Source organism: Tenrec ecaudatus, chromosome 4, assembly GCF_050624435.1.
Source record: "Tenrec ecaudatus isolate mTenEca1 chromosome 4, mTenEca1.hap1, whole genome shotgun sequence".
Taxonomy (NCBI): Eukaryota; Metazoa; Chordata; class Mammalia; order Afrosoricida; family Tenrecidae; genus Tenrec; species Tenrec ecaudatus.
This window is the reverse complement of record NC_134533.1, coordinates 37,309,236-37,330,203: the sequence shown is the minus strand read 5'-3', so window position 1 is coordinate 37,330,203 and position 20,968 is coordinate 37,309,236. Positions and strand designations below refer to the sequence as shown.

Genomic DNA, 20,968 nt, shown 5'->3' with positions numbered 1-20,968 from the left:
GAATAGACTAGTAGAACCCTGGAGACTGTGGCCTTTCCCCCTCTAGAAGCTGGGACTGAACTCACCCCCAGGCATCAACCGGCAGCCAAGCAATAGACAGCCTATAAGGTGCACAGTGATGCTAGATGGGCCTGGCCCACGCTCCTGAGAACAAGCAACCGCGCAGGAGCAGAAGGGCAGCACTGGCCCAGGGGTACAGCTCAGGAAGCAAGAAGGGAAGGGAAAGAAAGATGAAGGGCAACCGTAAACACAGTGAGACGTGGGAGAGCGCTGTTACATCGTGGGGATCACAGGTCATGTCACAGAACAAAATGTGTATGAACTACCCTGTGGAAAGCCAGTTTTCCCTGTAAACTTTCTTCAAATCACAGTGAAAAGCTGATTTTGTTTTCCAGTCAGGTGGTGCCCAGCTTTTCTCTGACACACACAGGGTCACCCTAAGCAAGGGCCATCTGGATGGCTATGGGTGGACTTTACTGGTAGAGTGGGTTAAAGGGCAGTAAGCCCAACTGCGACCTGCTCCTTGAGGTAATTAGAATGGTGAGGAAGGGAGTAATTAGCTTGGGGAGGTGATCTAGTGTGATCCCATACCATGTTCATGCACCATCCAGAAGTTTCTCTTGTCCCACCTAAAATCATCTCAGAAGCCATCTTAGGAATAAACCGATGAGGGACATACAACGTCAAAGAACCAGAGACCCACCTGTCCTGGGTCGCAGAATCTGTTGTCTTAGCTTCTCTGCAAGATCCATGTCACTACTAAGTGGGGAAGGCAGCTGTTCCAAACCCCATAAAGTGTTCATAGAAAACACAAAGGAAGCAGAATAAGATCAAAATAAAACCCAACACCCACAAATCTTTTCATGGAGCCAGAAAAGAGCTCACATGGTGAGGATCCTCTAGGACCCTCAGCTGTTGATTCCGCCTCTTTGTGACCCTGTAGACAGAGTAGAACTGCCCCATAATCTTTACTGAAGCAGAGTCACATTGTTTTCTCCCGAACCAGCTGGTGGCTTTGAACCATCAACCTCTCTTTCAGTTGGCAGCTGAGCCCTCAACCAAGACACACCAGCGCCCCTTCTGCAAAAAATACAGTCTAGAAAAACCTAAGAGGCACTTCCACTCTGGCTCATGAGGTTGGCATGAGTTGTTACTGACTCAAGGACCGCTGCCAACAACTTCCTGACCCAGGCGTGAGGGTGCCCCATTGAATCCATCATTTCTGCCTGGTCACTTCATAAATGATGGGAAACAAAACAAAGTTCCCCCCCGCACACCTGAATTCCACTTTCTGGAATGATGTTTTGTCTATCCCTTCCAGGCCTTGCCTTTTTCTTGGTAACTGATGCTTACAGGACTGTCTTGCTGCGCTAGATTGCATTCTAGTCCATATAGGAAATATTTTGTTGCTCCCTGATACTCTGAATGCTTCATAGGACTGTTAGAGTGTTTGGTGATTAAGAACACCCTATTCCCCAGCCACACTAAGTAACAGTTGTGATTCGGAGCAACTCTGAAAGGAACATGAAATATCTTGAGAATAAACACTGGGTCCTATGGGTGCATTTGCTTTGTAGGTGGACATTCTGGAACATTCTCACAACATCACCGTTGGTTATTATGTTACCAAGGGGAGGCTGGTGTACCTACCTGCAGTGGTTGTCGAAATGCTGGGGGTTTATGGCATCAGCAACGTCACTGCCGATCTGAAGCAACACACCCCAAACTTGCAGTCTGTGGCAGTACTTGCCTCCCCGTGGAATCCGGAGCCTGCAGGCTACTTCCAGCTAAAAACAGGCAAGTAACTCGGAAGGAAGGAGTCCCTGGGGAACATGCCCCATTGTTCACCTGAAGCTCGAAGACTTGAGTCCACCCACAGGCCTAGTGGTCAACTTCAGAAAAATTCCGACATAGATTTTGCTCTTATACATGTGGGGTTCCAGGTGTTCAGTTAAACTGGATGGTAACTGATGACCTCCTAAAGAAAGGGTTCCCATCATCCTAGGCTCAAAGAGGTGCCAAGAGGACTCCGGTTTTAAATCCCATGGTTAAAGTTCCCGTGTACCTTCCTCAGAGCTCCCTGCTCATCGAATGTCCCAGTTCCTTCCACATCGGTCGAAACATTTCCAACCCTGTATTTATCAGAAATATCTCATCACTGGACCTTTTCTTTCCAAATTATGTAATTAGTATTTGTGACTATCAAGTGTCATCTTTTCCCATTGCATTCCCAGGGGGCATTGATAAGGGTTGAGTGTCCATACTAATCTGTGGTTTGCAGCCGTGGGTTCCACATAACACTGGATCAGAATCTCTAATGTGGTTAAGGCCTTGGAATAAATTTTGTTTAAGCTCCCTTGTGATTTTGATCTGCAAAGTTTGTAAACCACAAGAGTGGGGAACCATTGAAATTGAAAGACTCAAGCAATTTAGTAATGGAGGTCAATTGATTTTTCCCTCCTCCAAAGAAATACAAGGCATAACCTCTTGGGTTACTTTTTTTTTTTCAGACTTTGAAAAGATGTCTACATAGTCCAATCACTTGCATTGGAGGGAGTCTCAGATTCAGTCATGCTTTTAATTCATTTTTTTGGTGTTGCTTTGTTTTTAAATCATTTTATTAGGGGTTCATACAATGCTTATCATAATCCATACACACATCAATTGCGTAAAGCACATTTGTACATTCATTGCCCTCATCATTCTCAAAATATTTGCTCTCTACCTAAGCGCCTGGCATCAGCTCCTCATTTTCCCTTCCCTCCCCGCTCCCCCTCCCTCACGAACCCTTAATAATTTGTAAATTATTATTTTGTCATATCTTGCCCTGTCCATTGTCTCCCTTCACCCACTCTTCTGTTATCCATCCCCCAGGGAGGAGGTCACATGTAGATCCTTGTCATCGGTTCCCCTTTTCCATTCTTATATGTTATCAATCATTTCAAGAGCCACTTTCAAAACTATAACCAGACCTGGCCTGCCCAGAATGTTTATTTTTCTAATATTCCTCATCAAAAAGCCCACTGTTTATATCATGACCACCATTCAATCCAAGGGGCTGCGACTGGGGCTTTGCTGTCGTGTCTAATGATTTATTCCTCTCTTTCTAGTTCTGCAGTTTGTGAGTCAGCTGGACAACATTCAGTCCTGCAAGTTTGCCCAGACAATGGAACAGAGGCTGCAGAAGGCCTTCCAGGATGCTGAGCGGAAGGTCCTGAATTCCAGAAGTAATTTGGCAGTTCAGGTGAGGAAGTGGGTGACATATGCCAGTGCCAAGACCCAGCTGGCGAGAAGTGACTTGAGCCCACCCATTCCCAAGCTGCCTTTGTGAATGTAGCTTTGTACTGGAGGGGGGGCGGTGACGTAGACAGGATTGGGTACCACTTTAATGTCGCTGAATGGCGCTGATCACGGCACTGATGAGGACGAGGATGTCTGGGATGTAGCCATCACAGCTAGGGTGCTGGGCGACTCTGTGACTTCAGGGCTTTATATGCATTTCCTTCTCTGGTGCCTCCTCTCTCCCACTCCTGTTGATCTTCTTTTCCATCATCATTTTTGAAAAGAATGCTATTTTAAAAATAATATTTAAGGCATATGCTGAGTAATATCTAATATAAAATGAATATAATATAATGAATATAATATCTAATATAAAATGAATCGGTTCTTAACTACTTGAGCACTCAGATTTTCCTTGACTCTGATTTGCATTGGGTTCTAGTCCAGTCCCTATGTGAACGATCGCTTCAGTGGAAACAAACACACACACACACACACACACTTTCTCTGTTTATATTGAAGGCTTATTTGTGTGGGTGCTAAGTGTTTTACAAATGCTATGCCTCAGAATACTCGACATCTTTCCAAAAGGGGACTCAAGGCAGAGGTTAAGAAGCCTCCAAAAGATCACGTACTTGATAAAGAATGGAGGAAGTATTTGGAATACTGGAAGTTGGCTTGGGCTTGGAACGATGGAAAAAGCCCCACCCTGCAGTCTTTGCTGTTCCGCTCCACCAGAGCGATGTAGAACTGAGCGAATTGATGGCACTTTTGGCAGACATAGAAACTTTCTGCCAGGGAAATTCCACTCCCAGCGAACTCTCGTTCCGTATTTCTGCTTCCTGGTTGACAGTGTACACACCACCAAAAGCTATTCTCAGGCTTGATTTTTGTTTGGTTTTGCAATTGTGTCATTATCCCGCCAAAGATACAGGCTAATGGATGAACTTCACCCAGACCCTAGTTCTTCTGATGAATGGAACCATCGGTGCATCTGGATTGACTCTAGATCTCAAGCCCTTGCCATTAAACCCAAGAGTTCTGAAATGGACCTTTAGCATGAGTGACTGGCCAGAAAAGCTGTTGTGAGGGAGAAAGAGTGCGACTTATTCTGAATGTGCAGTTGTCCTTTTCGGGACGGAAGTTTCCCCTTATGGTTCAGTTCATGTGAGACTAAGATCTAAAAATGTGCCACAGACTTAAGATTTATGTAAGGCGTATGACTCAGCTCTCGGCGAGGGCTGTTCTTCCTGATGGGATTTGTGATCGGCACCAGTCTGGAGCCTCGGTAGAGCTTGGCAGCAGCGCACGCCCTCTCATAGCATTCAGGAAGCACAGTCTTGTTCATCACCTGCTGTTTATCAGGCACCGAGAGCGACAGGAAGATAAATAAACCTACACCGGGCCGCGAGAAGCTCTAGTGTTGCTGTGTCATAGTCCCAGGCCGTTAGATGAAACGTGGAAAAGTAAGGAGCAGGGCCTCCCTGGAAAAGAGCAGCTCGGAGAGTCAACATTTGCACCTAACTAAATGGATTATTTTATTATGCCCATTCAGACACCTCTGGAAATGCATGGGTAGATGTGTGGATGGTTTTACTAACCTCGCTTTGGCTTTCTGCTTTGGCTGCCAGGAAGCCCAGGGTCAAGTTTGTTGCCTGGATTTAATAACCTTCCAGGTCCGTGTATCACACGTAGATAACACTATGGTAGCAAGCCCTCCAGTTGCCTTTCATTTTAGTTTTAGGGTTTTTTTCAGGATCAGGTTTTGTTATTAATAACGTTCCTTTCGATTGCATCAAATATAATTCATGAGACACCTTGCGGCCTTTGTTAAAAAAGATTCGTGTACGTTTTTTGGTTTATTTTTTAAGTTGAATGGCATTCATTTTAGAGTACAAACAACAACAACCCACTGCCATCAAGCAGATTCCGACTCCTAGTGGCCCCAGAGGACAAAGCAGAACTCTCCCTGTTGAAGATGTGAATCCCGACAGCAGCAGAAAGCCCCGTCTTTCTTCTGCAGATTGACCGGAAGGCTTGAACTGCTGGCCTTGTGGTTAGCAGCCCAGGCATAGCAGACTGTCGTCAGTTAGGACTTTCTTGGTGGAAAGCTAATGGAATCCAACAAGAGGGAGTTATTGGTTTCGTGTGGCTGAAACGAAATGGTCCATTTTCTTCAGGTACAATTGGATGCTGGCGATTAAATGAGGTCTTTGTGTAGTTCGTTTTCTTTTCTTTCATCTTGCTTTGCTGTCGCGGGGAGGGAGGACTTTCTACTCCTGTAAAGGGTTACCATCTCGGAAACTCGCAGAGACCGTTCCACCACATCCCTTAGGGTCCCTCTGAGTCTTCATAGACTCAGTGGCAGTGAGTTTGGTTTGTGGGGCTACTCTTGAGTGGCGTCCTCCTCAGGTCCCATGGGCTGGCCCTTGGCAACTCCAGGCTTGCTCAGAGTCCCATGGAAGCAACATGTCTCATGTCATTTGAGTGAAAATCTTGGGATGCAGCCAGCTAGCTGCACGCCTGCTCCTGGGTCTTTGGGAGGGACACCCCCTCCAAACCACGTGGGCAGAGGCCAGCAGGAGGAAGAGTAGTGCTGAGGTGGAAGAAGGGGTGATGGACACTGGGTTGGAAATACCACAGCTTTCTCTCCATCAGCCTCAGACGTTGCCTTGCTGACTCCTGGCGGGAAAGCGTGGGAGGACAAGAGGGAGCTCAGAAGTGTCTGTAGTCTGAGAGTAAGCAGGTGGTGGGAAAGTGACCCCTGAACCCCTTCCCCCAACAAGGTGTTACTCTTAGGGGCTAGAGGAATGACTTTCAGAGAACAGGGAATGTGACCTTGGTCTGTGGACCTAGTCTTCGTTTATAAAGCACCTAACAGCCAGAAAGAAGTAAGTACCACTTACTGCTAACTGCAGTGGTCCGCACCCACCGACTTGCTGCCTGGGGGGAGACTGTGTGCTCTCATGAAGATCGACAGTCTCAGAAACCCTGTGGAGAGTCGCTATGAGGCAGAATCGACTCAATGGCAGAGATTTGGGTCTCTGAGTGAATGTACGGGCTCTCCAGGTTTCCAACATCTGATGCACGAACAACTCTTCTCAAAAGAGCCCAGCTTCCTGCCATCAGCCCGTTTTCACTCCCGGTGACCTTATAGGACAAAGTTGATTGCCCTGTAGATTTATGGGGCTGTAAATCTTTATGGGAACAGAAAGCCTCATCTTTCTCCCAAGGAGCAGCTGATGGGATTGAACTCCTGGCCTTGTGGTTAACAGTACAATGCCTAACCTATTATGCTACCACAACTCCTACTTGCCCTTGATTGTTGTCTAAAGGTTCCCTCACTTTGAGCCTAGCCTCTGCTTGCAACAAATTCCTCATCACAATCACCTTCACTTGCTGCACGGGTGACTTTTAAATATATATTTTAAAACGGCCTCAAGCCTTTTCTTATGTTCAGACTCACGAGCATGGAGTCCATCCTGACTCTCAGCAAGGGTATCGGACTGATTTGCACTGCCCCACAGGGTTTCAAAGCCTGGAATCTGTATGGAAGCACGTTGCCACATCTTTCTCCCGCAGAGTGGCTGGTGGCTTCAAACCGCCAACCTTTTGGTTACCAGCCAAGTGCTTAATGACTGCACCACCAGGGCTGCTTTCTGGCAGCAAACCAAACACCCACTGCCATCAATCAATTCAAACTCAGGGTGATTTCTAAGAGTAGAACTGTTCCCTTGGGTTTCCACGACTGTATCTCTCCTAGATATCAGCCAGTGGGCTCAAACCACCAACCTTTTGGTTTATAGTCCAATTTTTAATCCACTGTGCCACTAGGGTTCCTTTCTTGTACTAGCCAACCAAAAACCAATTCTACTGCCATTGGCTTGATTCTGACTCATAGCAGCCCTCTATAGGACTTGTGACGTCTTCTGCAAAAGTAAGTTTCAATAACAGACCAGCCAGGTGACTAACGGCCATAGCCATTCTGGTCTCTCATATGATTATGAGTCGTGTGCCTTGTGTTTCTCCCACTCTATTCAGGGCCTTCCAGTGTGTTCTTTCAGGGCGGTTGGCCGTGGTCGCCAGGCACCATCTAGTTCTACTGGTCTCTGGGTTGTGAAGACTGATGTGGTCCATAAGTCCATTTCACTCTTTGCTTCCCTGTGCCTTAACTTTCCATCACTTTTCTTTCCTCCAGACAGGGAGAGCTCACAAATGGATGAAGAGCAGTGGTTCTCAACCTTCCTGATGCCGCGACCCTTTAATACAGCACCTCATGTTGTGGTGACACCCCCCACCCCACCCCGTCAATCATAAAAGTATTTTCGTTGCTACTTCATAACTGTAATTTTGCTACTGTTATGCATCGGGCAACCCCTATGAAAGGGTCGTCTGACCCCCAAAGGGGTGGCAACCCACAGGTTGAGAACCGCTAATGTAGAGCACTGTCTTTGTGGTTTGTGTTATGCCAGCTGACCTAGTTTTTCTCCTGAAATGATGGCCCTGAGCCCTGAGGCGCAGAGAGACAACCTACTTTGCAAAGAGTCATAGCCCCATGGAGCGGGTCTACTCTGTCCTGTAGGGTCACTATGAGTGGGAGTGGATTTGGCGGCAGTGGGTTTGGTTTGAGTTGGTTTTAGATGGTGGGGTCCTTAGAATTGCTCAGCAAAGTGCCCCCTCTTCTTTGGTACCCCAGGAAAGACGCTTGAACCTGTGGCTACACTGGGTTCCAAAGTACTTCCAGGGGGGAGAGTGCGCATTGACCGGAGATGTTAACTGGGCATTATCCCTAACCCTGGAAATGCAGGCCCCGGGTTAGAGAATGCTGAAAGAATGTCACTGGTGGTGAAGGTGCATACCAGCGCAAAGCTATTTCTGACCGTCTTCTTCAAAGTGAGTTTTTAAAGCAATGTGGCCAGGCTATTTGTGTGCGAGCCCACAGAGGTATGGGAAAGATGAATCTATAGATCTCAGTCAGGATCCCAGCAGGAAGTAGATGGCACATTGAAATTCAGGTCATTTGAGGAAAGCTCGATAGAAGGGGCCATTTACAGAGTGTGGGCAGGCTCTAGGGAAACCACAAAGGACAGTGCATACCCAGGAGGGGGGCTGGTGAGAGGAGGAAGCAGTTACTGGAAGCTTGAGACCAAGAGACCAGGGCTGTCTGGTAGAACCATGGCCCTGAAGGAGCAGGTCCAGATATCTGTGCCCTGATCTCGGATCCTCCTTGTCCTTCTTGTCCTCTGCAGCTCCCTTTGACTGTAGCCAGAGAACAAAGGTGTCACAGAGCAGGGTGGCGAAGGCCTGCAAGGGCGTAGACCCTGAGCAGGGGACGTCTCCAGAAGTTGGATGACTTCCTACTGCATCTGTTTTTCAGATCTCATCCAGGGGCTATTTCTGTCCATGCTTTGACCCAGAAAATTCGTTTCCCAACAACTGAATAACGGAGAGAGGGAAACCATGCCGTCTCATTGTTATATTTGTGTGCTCTTTGTGGATGGTGGAGCCCTGGTAGTGTGATGGGTAACGGGTCAGACTACCAACTCCAAGGTCAGCAGTTCAAAACCTCCAGCCACTCTGAGGGAGAAAGATGAGACTAGCTACTCCCGGAAGGATTTACACTTTCAGCAACCCACAGGGGCAGTTCTGCTCTGCCCTATCGGAATCGACTCGATGGCAGTGAGCAAGCGTCTTGATGGCCCACCGCAGCACCAGTAGGAGGAGTCCACAGAGTTTCTGAAAGGCGCAAATGGTTAAGCGCTCGACCACTGGCTGAAAAGCTGGTGCTTGGAACCCCCCACCCAGAGGCATCTCAAAAGACACGTGGGCCATCTGTTTCTGGAAACTGGACAGAGCTTGAACCCCAGGTGGTGGAGCAGCTCTGCTCTGCACATAGGGGGTCCCTATGAGCTGAAAATCGACCTGACAGCAGCAGTGACGACGTGCGGAATTCCTAGGCTGCAAGGGGACGTGGCAGTTTTCTGTTTGGGGCTTCTGGCTTCCTGTCCTCATCAGGGCCAGTCATCTTAGTCACTTTTGTGAGTGACCAGCCACTCCTGATTTTTTCAACATTTCAATTTCCTGCAAGTTTGAGTCGGAGCAGTTTGAGCCCTTCTTAAATGTCCTGTTTCCACAGTGGTTGTCAGGGACCCCTGGTGGCGTTGTGGCCTAGGTGCTGGGCTATTAACCACTAGGTTTGCAGTTCAAACTCGCCAGCTGCTCTGCAGGAGCAAGAGAAGACCGTTTGCTCCTGGAAAGACGGGTAGGCTCTGAGACCCCGGCATAGGGTCTCTGTGAGAATCAACCCGATGGCAATGGGTTTGAGTACAATGATTGCCATGCTTGACTGCAAGGCAAAGGGTGGAAGGTTCACGTCCATCCAGAGGCCCCTTGAAAGAAAGGTCTGGAGATCTGCTTCAGAGGAATCAGCCATGGAAAACGCTGCAGAGCACAGTTTTTCTCTCACACACAGGGGCCGCCATACCTGGGAATCTCCTTTCTAGCCCCTGTCAGTTTGGACCCTCGTGGGCATGTTAGACTCCTAAATGTAACCTGAGACAATTCAGCCCCTTATTAATAGCAAGCCCTGGGGCAAGCCCCTTCTGCAGCCGGGGCCACAGTTTCCTCCTCTATCCGAAGGGCGGGGGTGACAACTTGTACACACCTCCTCAGGCTGGGGTGCGGGTTGAATGTGCCCTCCCTTTGCAGCAAGCCGGCGTGTTGTGAATGATGGCCGTGGTGATTCTTGTCTCTTTCCCCTCCCCCTTCATTCCCACCCTCAACTTCGGCTGGACTGCCTCCATGGAGCAGACCCTCATCTGATTTGGCATGTCTCCCTCCCCCTTCCTCCTGTATCCATTCAGATTGTGAGCACGTCCAGCGCCTCCCAGACAGTCTCCTTGGTGTACGTGGTGGGCAATCAGAGCACACTCCTCAACGGCACCGTGGCCAGCAGCCTCCTCGGCCAGCTCTCAGCTGAGCTGGTGGGATTCTACCTCACCTACCCGCCGCTCACCATTGCCGAACGTGAGTATGCCGCATCCTTGTCCGACATGGACTCTTCTTTGTTTCTTGGGCTCTGCCTCCATTGGAGGACTCCCAGGGTGGCACAGTGGCCATGGGTGGGGCTGCTAACCACAAGGTCAGCAGTTTGAAACCACCAGCCGCTCCTCGGGTGAGAGACAGGGATTTCTACTGCCAGAAAGAGTTACCGTCTTGTAAACCCAGAGGGGCAGTTCTACCCCACCTGCCTCTATCAAGATTACAGCCAAGAAACCCCGTGGAGCGCAGGTCCCCCTGCGGATGGGGGGCCAGAATCAGTATGGATTCCATAGCGGGGGGCGGGGGGGGGGACTTGTCTCTGTCCGGCAAACAAACATCTGTTGAAATCCTACTGTGTGCCAGATGTTTGCCGTCTTGTCACAAAGCCACCACTGGAGTAGATGGCGACTTGGGATTGGATGGATACAAAGTTCAGCACACGCTGAAACATAAGAAGATTTCCTGAGTGCTCCCTGGGTGCCTTCCCCTTCACGCAGCTGTTACATCGTGCTGTCCTCACAAACACTTCCCGGTGCAACATTCGCCCCATTGAGCAGACGACAACATGAAAACCCCCAGAGGGTGAGCAGGGCACCCACTCTCACAGGGCGAGTGAGCGGTGGAGCCTGCGGTTTGAACCCAGCCCAGTGTCGGCTGAGTTCACAGCCCTGCCTGGCAGGGCCTCTGTCCTCACTGCAATTGGGGCTGCTTTGGTTTGCCGCACTTCTGTCCTCAGCAGATTTTCAGGGGGCCTTTCGCCCCTGCCCTGGCGGAGATCCAGAGCAGCTCATTTGCAATTAGCGTCGTGACTTCCCTTGATGAAGTCCCCATCGTCTTGTGGCCTTGTCTTCCTCTAATGCTTCAGTTACATAAACCTCATTACCATGCAGCCGGCATAGGCTTCGAAGACGATGCAACCTACATTTTGTACCCAAACACTCACTTGGTAGCCAAAGAAGAAAAAGGATTGCTCTTCATTGTCATCATCGGTACATTGCTCAAGGTCATTGGGCAAGGTTTTTTGGGGTTTTTTTTTTAAAGAATACTTGTTCAAAAATATCATACCACCATCATCGTTTCCTTCTGCGGTTGTTTTTCATATGATAAATAAGTGAGCTCATGTGTCAATGGACTGATTAGCACCTAGCAGCTTCTCTGATTTTTTTCTTTTTGCATGCGTGTGAGTGTTTGCATGATGCAGCATTTCCCACCCTCTGGGGCTCACTACAACTATCCGGAGCCATAAATGCAGATACCTACACTTTTCCTAGGTTATGGGCTATCGGACAAAGGTTTCTAAATTGCCAAGGGGATGCTGAGCCATTTTATTTTATATCTTTTGCGAAAGGGGGTGGTAAGCCAAATACGTTTGGGAAGCTCTGGTTTAATGATAAGCATTTGTGAACTTCCATAGAGTAAGGAAAGATACCCCTGAGTTTTAGTGAAATGATCATGTCATAAAACACACCATTGTGTCGCCTGCCAGCAAGGGAAGAAGTTATTTGGTTTAAAGACCTTGATTCTTTGAAAATAATAACGAATATTTGTTGCACATTTACTGTCTTAGGTTCTGGACTGGGTGAAGCCCTTTACAAGTTTTAGATCTAATTGCCACTAAACTTGTTTTTTTTAATGTGAGAATATTTATTTTTTGACTACTGAACTTAGTTCTTGGCATTGGATAAGTCTAGGCAAAGGATAATAATTCCTAAAAATGTTAGTTATGGTTGGAGACATTTCAAGGTCAAGCCAGAGCTAATGAAGGCTCATGATTTAAGAAGGTTTGGATCAAAATACATGAAATAACAGTCAACAAACTTTGGTAAAGTCTTTGTCTGAAAGTTTCAGTCTGGTTTGTTGGTGTGTATGCTCCCCCCACCCCCTTCTTTACAGCAGGATATTTTTGGCCTGCATATCCGAAAGTTTCCAAAAATGGTAAAATCGTGTTTAGCTACTTGATATTTTGACTCCTGTGCCTATTTGAGAATGTTCACATGTGATGCCTTTCTTGTTTTTTCTAGCTCTGGAATACCCCAACCTTGATATATCAGAAACAACCAGAGACTATTGGGTGATTACAGGTAATCTCTTGCACTATTCCCTCCCCACGCCCCACTTCATGCTCTCGGGTTGGTTTATTTTTTAAAACTACATGCTAAACACTTAGTTCACTGCAGTCTTAATCACAACAGGTGGCAACAACCCAAGTGTCCATCGGCAGATGAGTGGAAAACAAAACGTGGTTAGCTCATAATGGAATATTATTCAGCTTTAAAGAGAAATGAACTTTTGATACATGCTATGACAGGGATAAACTTTGAAAATGTTACTCTGCGAGAAATAAGTGAGACACAAAAGCACAAGTAGTATATCTAGGCAAGTGATAGGAGACCCAAGCTTGTTACTGGTTACCAGCAGCAGGGTTGCTAAGGAGGAGGGAAAAAGAAGGTGTTACTGTGTAAGGGCAGGGAGTTTCTGTTAGGATTCTGTTGTAAATAGAGCATGCTGATACCTGTACTCCATGGTGAAGGTCATAAATGTCGGTGCATAATATACTTATGCAAATACTCTGTTATCTGTTTGTACCACAATAAAATTCAAAATCAAGAATGCACACCATCAAGTGATAGGATGGGCATCTTTTCTTTGGTCATGTCTTATAAGTCAGGGAGTGTCTTAGGTAGGTTCGCAAGAGAAGCAAAAGCAGTGAAGCTTATATATGTGTGGGTGTATACACATGTGTATATGTATATGTATGTATATATGTATATGTATATATACCTCTATCTGTATATAGGTATACACACATGTCTACATTCATGCATCCAGATGGTCACATTATTAGTTGCATATATAACTAACTTGTAGCAAATATTAAGCCGGAGGCTTCTCCAGACTCATAGCTGTGGGGGCTGATGAACTCAGAATGGCAGGGAGCTGACGCGTGTGGTTGCAGAGGCAAATGAATCCAAGGTCAGCAAGTCAGAGGGAAGGCCACTGAGGATGCCCAAAATTGGCAGGGATTACAGTAAGCCATTGGCTTGAGTCCACAGAACTAGAGATTGACATACCAGATACAAACCCAGACCCAGCGAAAAAGCAAGCCAGCTTTTCCATGGCATTTTCTTATGTTAGAAGCAGGCCACCCCCTTGAGGAAAAATCCTCATGGGAAATCTCAGTAGGTCTTAACTGTCACACCATTGAGAATCCTGGCCCAGCCAAGTTGACACAAAGCCTTAACATTCCGTGGGACCGAAAGCAAGAAGGGGTAAGCTGAGAGAGGTCTTTTTACGAAGACATCACACAGAGCATGCATATAAGATCAACAATTTCAAAACAGCTACTTTTAAACCCCATCAAGTGGCCTCCTCTTACATCATTAACCTGCAGATGTCTAGGAATCGTCTATATAAATGGCTGCTGGGGTGTAAGTTTGTCGGGGCTGCCATGACAAGATGCCTTATTATCTCAGAGTTCTAGAGGCTGAGAGCCCAAATTCAGAATGTTGTTGGTGTTGATCTTGTTACTCACCTTAAAAGACCCTTTCCTGTATCTGGCTCACATCTGGTAGCACCAGACATCTTGGTGGTCTTTGGCTTAACCTTCTTCCTCCTGTTTGTATCTCTGTATCTTTTATAAGATTGGGTCAGAATCTGCCACGTTTCAGTATGACCTTGTGTGAACCTCATGTTAATATGCTCAGAGACCCTATTTCTAAACACATGTACAGATTCCGGAGACTAGGAATTCAACATATATGAGAGACAATGTATAGTCACTATGTAATGGAGACATCCATCAATCCATACCAATCTTTAAAGATGTCAAGACTTTCTGCGCTGTCCTGAACAACTCGCCCTCCATTAAGAACACTGCTGGGCGGGCACTTTTCTCCCTGGCCCTGGCACCAGTCCCACTCCCACAGGAACTCTGGTGGAGCCCAGGCGTGCCCGGACAGTGCAGGGTGATGCAGTATTTGGTGGCATTTTCTTGTTTTTTCTTTCCCCTTGACATTTTGCTTTATGATACAGCAAGCAAGTTTTCTGCTTGTTGTCAAAAGCCAGACAGTACCTCTGGGAAAAAAATTGGACAAACAAGCATTGGGAACACGAGGGAGAGGGAAGACGTGTGTAGGAGGCAAAAGAGAGCAGCCTCAGAAGCAAACAGCAGCCAGAGGAAGGAGAACAATCCGTGTGTCATGGAAGGAAGGCTCCGTCTTCCCCCTCATTTGAAGCCCCAGACAAGCTCTTGTGCTTGATGAAGCTGGCTCAGGACCTCGTCCTGAGCGCAGAGCATCGCATTGCTCTCCTCCCTGCAGCGAGAGCCGTAGACACAGGGAGATTATTCTACCTGCCGAGAAGGCAGACTCCAAGTACATGTGTTAAGGGGGAAATTAAAAAAGGAGGGTATGCCCAAGAGAGAGACAGTGCTAACCCAGCATCACGTTTGGAAGCCAGCAGATTATGTAACATTTACAAAATCACAGTTCCTGTGCAAGGTGTGCGCTTTCTAACCTGCAGAGACTCCCCGACACACACCTTCTATTCGCTTTAGGGAAATGCTGCCGCTAAATAACGCCTCCACCTCCATGTAGGATGCGTGTCCTGGACAACCTTTCCCACCACCACAACCACCCCTGCCCCTGCCTTCTCCCGTCTCTCTACTGATGACGTGTCTTCATAAGAAGCCCCCACACACGGTCTTGTTTTCAGGGTTCTTCTGGGCCTTAGCCCTTGCCCACTCCCTCATGTAACCTTCACTGTTGACACCAGGATTTTCATTGCCTTGTTTGGGTCTAGTTGGATCAGTTGGTTGGTTACTTGGTGCCCAGGAGGGGAGTGCAGTGGCTGTCACCACATCTTAGGATGACTCACCTGCTGTCCCTTAGGCCTGCGACTGCTTTCGGAACCTGTGGGCAGCATTTCTAACCCGCCGCACGACTCATACACCAAGTGAGAGAGTTTGGGAGGGACTGAGAGATGAAGACAGCCGTGAGCTGTGTTGTTGGACCTAGTCAGACCTGCAGCCCTGCACAACCTGACCGTCACTGCGTCCAGTCTGTCCTCTCATTGGTAACTTATGTTAAAGTGGTTAGGAGTAACTTCCTGTAGTTTATTTCCAGACTTAGATTTAGTTGAATAATATATGGATCGAATGGTGTCCCCTCAAAAGATGTGCTGAAACCTTACCCCCTGGTTCCTGTCAATGTGATCTTGTGTGGAAATAGGGCCTTTGAAGATGTCTGTCATCAATTACGTCCACAGGAGGTCCTACAGGGTTGGCCAGTCCAAATCCACTCTCATAAAACACTTTGTTTAGCAACCAAGCTTCCACTAACTCTGATTTCCACACTATACATTTCCCTCCTAGAGTGTGGGCCCCCCTTTGGTTCAAAATGATTGCTTTGGGGTGCATCCTGCACCCCCCTCTTTATAGTGACTACTCCTGCCAACCCACACCCCAGCCTAACACCCTCACGTCTAGTGCTCCTGGCCGGCATTTCTGAGGCTGTGAACCTTTACGTGGCCGACCTCGTGCTCTCTCCCACAGTACGGCTGGCTGATTTGAACTGCCGAACTTGTGGTTAGCAGCTTGATTGCCAGGGCTCCTGGTGGGATATGACAGAGGCAAGATGGAAAGGTATCAGGGTTCATGTTGCTACCTGGCAGAGGCGAGAGCCCATTTTAGGTTGATCAACTGGCCTTATCTTCCTCGTGGGAGTCAAAATAGCTCATTCCCAGGAACGGAAGGATTTCTTCTGGACTCGCTTCTGCTTGGCAAAGTAGAAGGGCAGGCAAGAAAAGAGGACGCCCCTTAATGAGAGGGGTTGACACAACGACTGCACCCATGGGCTCAAGCACCAGCACAGTGATGGGAATGGCACAGGGCTGGGTGGGGTTATCCATCAGGTCACTGTGAGTCGGAACAGACCCTGCGGCAGCTAACAGCAACATTGCTGTTGACTCGTGGGGTGAGAGTCCATGAATCTTCCCGACAAAGTTCCTCCGAACACACCAGAAGCCTTGCCCCCGCTCCAACCTCAGCCCATAGTGGGGAAAGCCTGCTGTCTTCCTGAGAGACCAGCCCAGGCCTCCAGCTGGCCTGCAGCTGCTGGGTCCCTGCTCCCTTCTCTGCAGGCCAAGAGGGACAGGGAGCCCGAGGCCAGCAAGCCTTTGCTGAGGAGAGAGGAGCCCCATCCTGGAACACCTTCCCGTTCTTTACAGGCGTTTCTCCTCTATCAAGAGGAGTCTAACAAAGATGTGGGCATGCTTTAACAGCAGCAGCCCCCGGGGATCTGGGCCCTAGCACTGTGTCATAAGCATTCTACACGAGTGATCTCCCCTTCACATGACACAATCAGGAGGAGATTGAGGTTGGATGAGGGACTGAGGCCCTGCGAGATGTCACGATTTCCTCCCCCCAGGAACACACAGTAAGGAGGTGTCAGGACTTGAACTTGAGGCCCTCTTCTCCAGACGCCTCCTAGGATGCACACATTCTTTTTTGCAAAGAGGGACAATGAGATGTGTTGGTTCCACGTGGGAGGCACCCACAGCCTCATGCCCTTTCCAGACGGCTGATTAGTGCTTTTGTCTTTGGATTCTGGCCCTCCTAGTGGCCTCGTGGCTTACACATTGAGTCAGCAGGCCTTTTGCTCCCATAGAGTTTAGTAGCCGTAGAAATCCACAGGGGCAATTCTATTCTGTCCTGTGGGTCGCTGTGATTCAGGACCGATTCATTGGCAGTGGGTTGGGTTGCAGTGGGTATGAAGGATCCCTGGTACAGTAGGTAAGTGCTCAGCTACTAGTCAAAAGGTTGGTAGCTCAGACCCACGTGGCTGCTCTGGAAGACAAATGTGGCGTGTGCAAGATTTGCAGCATTATGCGCAATCCTATAGGGTCACTGTGAGTCAGAGGCGACTTGCTTGCATTGGGATTGGTTTGGGTTTACGGGGGGTAAAGTGGTACCTCTTTGTGATTTGGGTTTACCTTCCCCTAGTGACATTCTCTAGACTAGAGTCTTTTTGTTGTGACTGTGCCTTCAGTCTGCAGGGCGACTTTCCCTTAATATAAGCCGGGATGGTGCGTCTTCACAGCCCTGTCGTACCTCTCTGGCTCCCACCCGGTGGTCAGGAATGGCGGTGCGAACTCAGTAGCAGTCCTTGAGCAATCTGTTCTGACTTGGCGGGGAGTCTGTGAACCAGTATGCACACAGGCTTCCTCTTGGGTGCCAGGAGATAGCCTGGCTCTTCCTGGAGCTGATAACTCTGAGGAGACCTCCGGAGGAGCCTCCCTGGGACCCGACACAGCAGGAGTGTTTTCTCTTCGTTTGCAGGGATTCCGTTGACCAATGAACCGGGAGTCCCTCACAGGGCCCCAGAAAGAGGGCTGCTTTAGGCCCTCCGTGGGATTATTGGGCATTTGGCAAAGAAGCCGTTTCCGAGACCCTGCTGCGGGTTTGATTTCTCTCCTGGTTGATTTTAAGCATCCTTCTCTGGAGTCCCTTGTCACCGGGGCTTAGTGTGGGCCTGTAGAAAGTGCGATCCTTAGTGGAGGCTCCTGGTGGCACCTCATTGCCCAGGATGCCAGAACAAGAGCACCTTCTTGACAGCCAGCGGACGGGTGGCAGTCATGCTTCTCTGCTGGCCTGTCGTCGAACAAATTCCCTTACGTGACGAATCTTTGTATTTTGTTCCCAGACTAAGCATGCTCTCTTTAGAGGGATGGGAATTGTGGTTAGCATCTGTGATTGCAGGATGATTGTCCTTGGAGGCAATGTGTGTGCATCTGTGTCGTATGCTTCTCAGGGGACATGGCGTGATGGCTGGACTTGCAGGACAGGTGGGAAAAAGTAAGGAGCCCCAGCAATCCTGGGAAGGCTTTCGTATTCATTAAAGGCGACTCAGTAAGGGATTGGTCTCGAGTCTACCCACAGGCCACTAGGAAGAAAGTCCTTGTTATCACCTTCAAGTTTTTGTTGTTACTAAGTGCGGTGCAGTCAGTTCGGACTCACAGTGACCCCAGGGACAGACAGAGCAAAGCACTGTCTTGTCCTACATCATCCTCACACTTGTTTTAACCCATCGTAGTAGCCAGTGCCAGCCCATCGCATAGAAGGTCTTCCTCTTTCCATTGACCCTCTACCTTCTCAAGCCTGATGCCTTGCTCCAGGACTGGTCCCTCCCGTTATTGTGCCCAAAGCCCAGGAGAGAAAGCCTCACCACTCTCAGTTCTGAGGAACCCGGTGGATGGATGTATTCTAAGACAATTCAAAAGCATCCCTTCTTCTTCACCCTTTCCTTTGACCACTGAAAGCCCTGCGGAGCACAGTGTACTCTGACAGAAATGGGGTCCCCAAGAGTCGGAATCCACCGTGGCAGCTGGTTACTGGTACTCCCACTTGCCATTCCCTGGAATTTCATCATTAGGGCCTTGCCTGTTGAGTACGGATACCTCTGGGAATCGATGATGCACTGTAGCGGATTTTGTGGGGACTGAGTGGGATGGGAGGAAGGATGGGAAAGAAAAGACTGCCATTTGTCTTGTGTGCACCCAACCTTCTGTATGCGGAGCACCTCTCTGCACCCCGTCTCACTGACCCCGCCAAGCCTAGCAGGACTGTGTTCTCGGTGATGCAGGCGTTCCAGTGCCCCCTTTACCGAGAAGTTCTAGTGGCTCCAGTGTTAGCAAGGGATCAAAGTAAGAGCGAGCCCAGTCTGTCCGGGAGGCCACCCTGCTTCTCAGAGGGGGTTCTGGGTATCTTTGGGACGTGGCTATCACATATGAGCTCCTCGGGCCACACAAAGGAGAAGCTGTCTGTCTCCACACCAGCCCAACGCCAGTTGCCACAAGGCAGAGGTTAGACAGGCATCCATCCTCTTTCCTTCTTTTACTGTGGTCTCACACCAACTCTCCCTCCACGACACTGCCTCTCTGCTGGGTTCCCTAATCTGCACTGGTTTCACGGAGCTTATAGACTCTCCTCACAATCATGGAAGTTTATAAGGAAAATGAAGGGCTGAGATGAGAATGAAAAGCCAAGGTCAGAAAACATTAAGGATACAGCCTTTGGTTCACGGCAGGGCCCCCCCTTATCCCGCAACCAAGTCTCTCTCTCTCTCTGGTCCTCAGCCTCTCAGCCTCGGCCTCAGTCTGTGGGTCAGGAAGCCCACACGTCTCTCTGCCTCACAGTCCCAGAATCTCAGCAGTGCCCTTCTGCTCTGTCATATGGCCTCTGGTCTCAGTGTGGTGTGGCCCCTTGTAGTAGTCTGAGTACTTTAGTGAAACAAATCCACAGAAACTCATGTATACGAGAGAGTTTTATATAAAGGTTAAGCATGCATCAAGAGAACATCCCAACCCAGTGCTGCCCAAGCCCACAAGTCCCGCATTAACCCATATGTCCAACACCAGTCCACAAAGTCCTCCTCCATCTCACAAAACAGACACAACGATGCCCACTACAGGAGGAAAACCGAGTAAGTGAACGTGTAAATATCTCAGCGTTGGCAGGGGTCTCCACACGGGTGCTCCAGCACCCAGGGCTGCATCAGGGTAGGTCCATGTGGCTTCTCCTTGGGGATGTCTTGCAGGAAGTCAGCCTTGCCAGCTGAAGCAGGGAACTGGAGAAGTCAGCTGCACCCTGGTCTAACCATCACAAAGCAAGAGACCCAAGAACTCGAAAGGGGAGGCTCACTGAGCCATTTATCCCTCCGCCCTTCAATTAACCCCATATGTGTTTGTTGGCCAGGTTGGCACAATAAACTAACTCACCCCTCCTGCCTGCCCGACGCCAGGATTTCAACATGCTAGTGACTCGTCTTCCTTGATGGTCCCGAGAACTCTGTCTCTTCTGGATTCTGGACCTCATTCTTATAGCCAGGGAAGTGGGAACGTGAACCCTCTAAGCTGCCGTGAACCCCCTACCATACCCCAGGGATGTGAACAGCCGTGCTACCGTGCAGGGCGCTCTGGCAAGCAGGTTCTTGCAGCTAGGTCACAAGTGAGCACTTTGCCATTTAATCGCCCCCTTTGACCCCCGTCAAATTTGTTCTAGTTTTTCATATTCTCTCTTTTCTTGTCAACTGAGGGTTTCTCTATTTTGTTGTGATTGGTTGGGGTTGTTGTTTTGGCATGTTTTTCCATATAGGAAATCTACCATAGGCAACTCTGCAGAGACAGTAACTGGATGAATGCTTTCTTGGGGCGGGTAAGTGGGCAGAAATGAGCATTAAAAAAGAAGCATCCCAGATCTTGGATGCTTCCTCCCCCCCTCCCCCCCCAACTACCATGATCCTAATTCTACCTCGCAAGACTGGATAGAGCAGAGGATGTACACTGGTGCAGATAGGAGCTGGAGGCACAGGGAATCCAGGGCAGATGATACCTTCAGGACCAGGGGTATGAGGGGCGATGCTGGGAGAGTGGAGGGTGAGTGGGTTGGAAAGGGGGAACTGATTACAAGGATCTACGTGTGACCTCCTCCCTGGGGGATTGATAACAGAGAAGGGGGTGAAGGGAGATGCCAGATTGGGAAAGATATGACAAAATAACAATCTATAAATTATCAAGGGCTCATGAGGGAGGGGGGAGCGGGGAGGGAGGGGAAAAAAAGAGGACTTGATGCAAAGGGCTTAAGTGGAGA

At 48.8% G+C, this 20,968-nt stretch overlaps 1 protein-coding gene across 1 annotated transcript in view; it reads left to right on the top strand.

The window, feature by feature from the left end:
* The window catches only part of KIAA1549L (KIAA1549 like), a 107,766-nt gene that overhangs the window by 8,842 nt on the left and 77,956 nt on the right, over nucleotides 1-20,968 (top strand). The window contains exons 5-8 of the mRNA XM_075547687.1: nucleotides 1,578-1,797; nucleotides 3,111-3,244; nucleotides 10,146-10,308; nucleotides 12,345-12,404. Coding sequence (XP_075403802.1) covers nucleotides 1,578-1,797; nucleotides 3,111-3,244; nucleotides 10,146-10,308; nucleotides 12,345-12,404 — 577 coding nt within the window. The remainder of the gene's footprint in view (nucleotides 1-1,577; nucleotides 1,798-3,110; nucleotides 3,245-10,145; nucleotides 10,309-12,344; nucleotides 12,405-20,968) is intronic.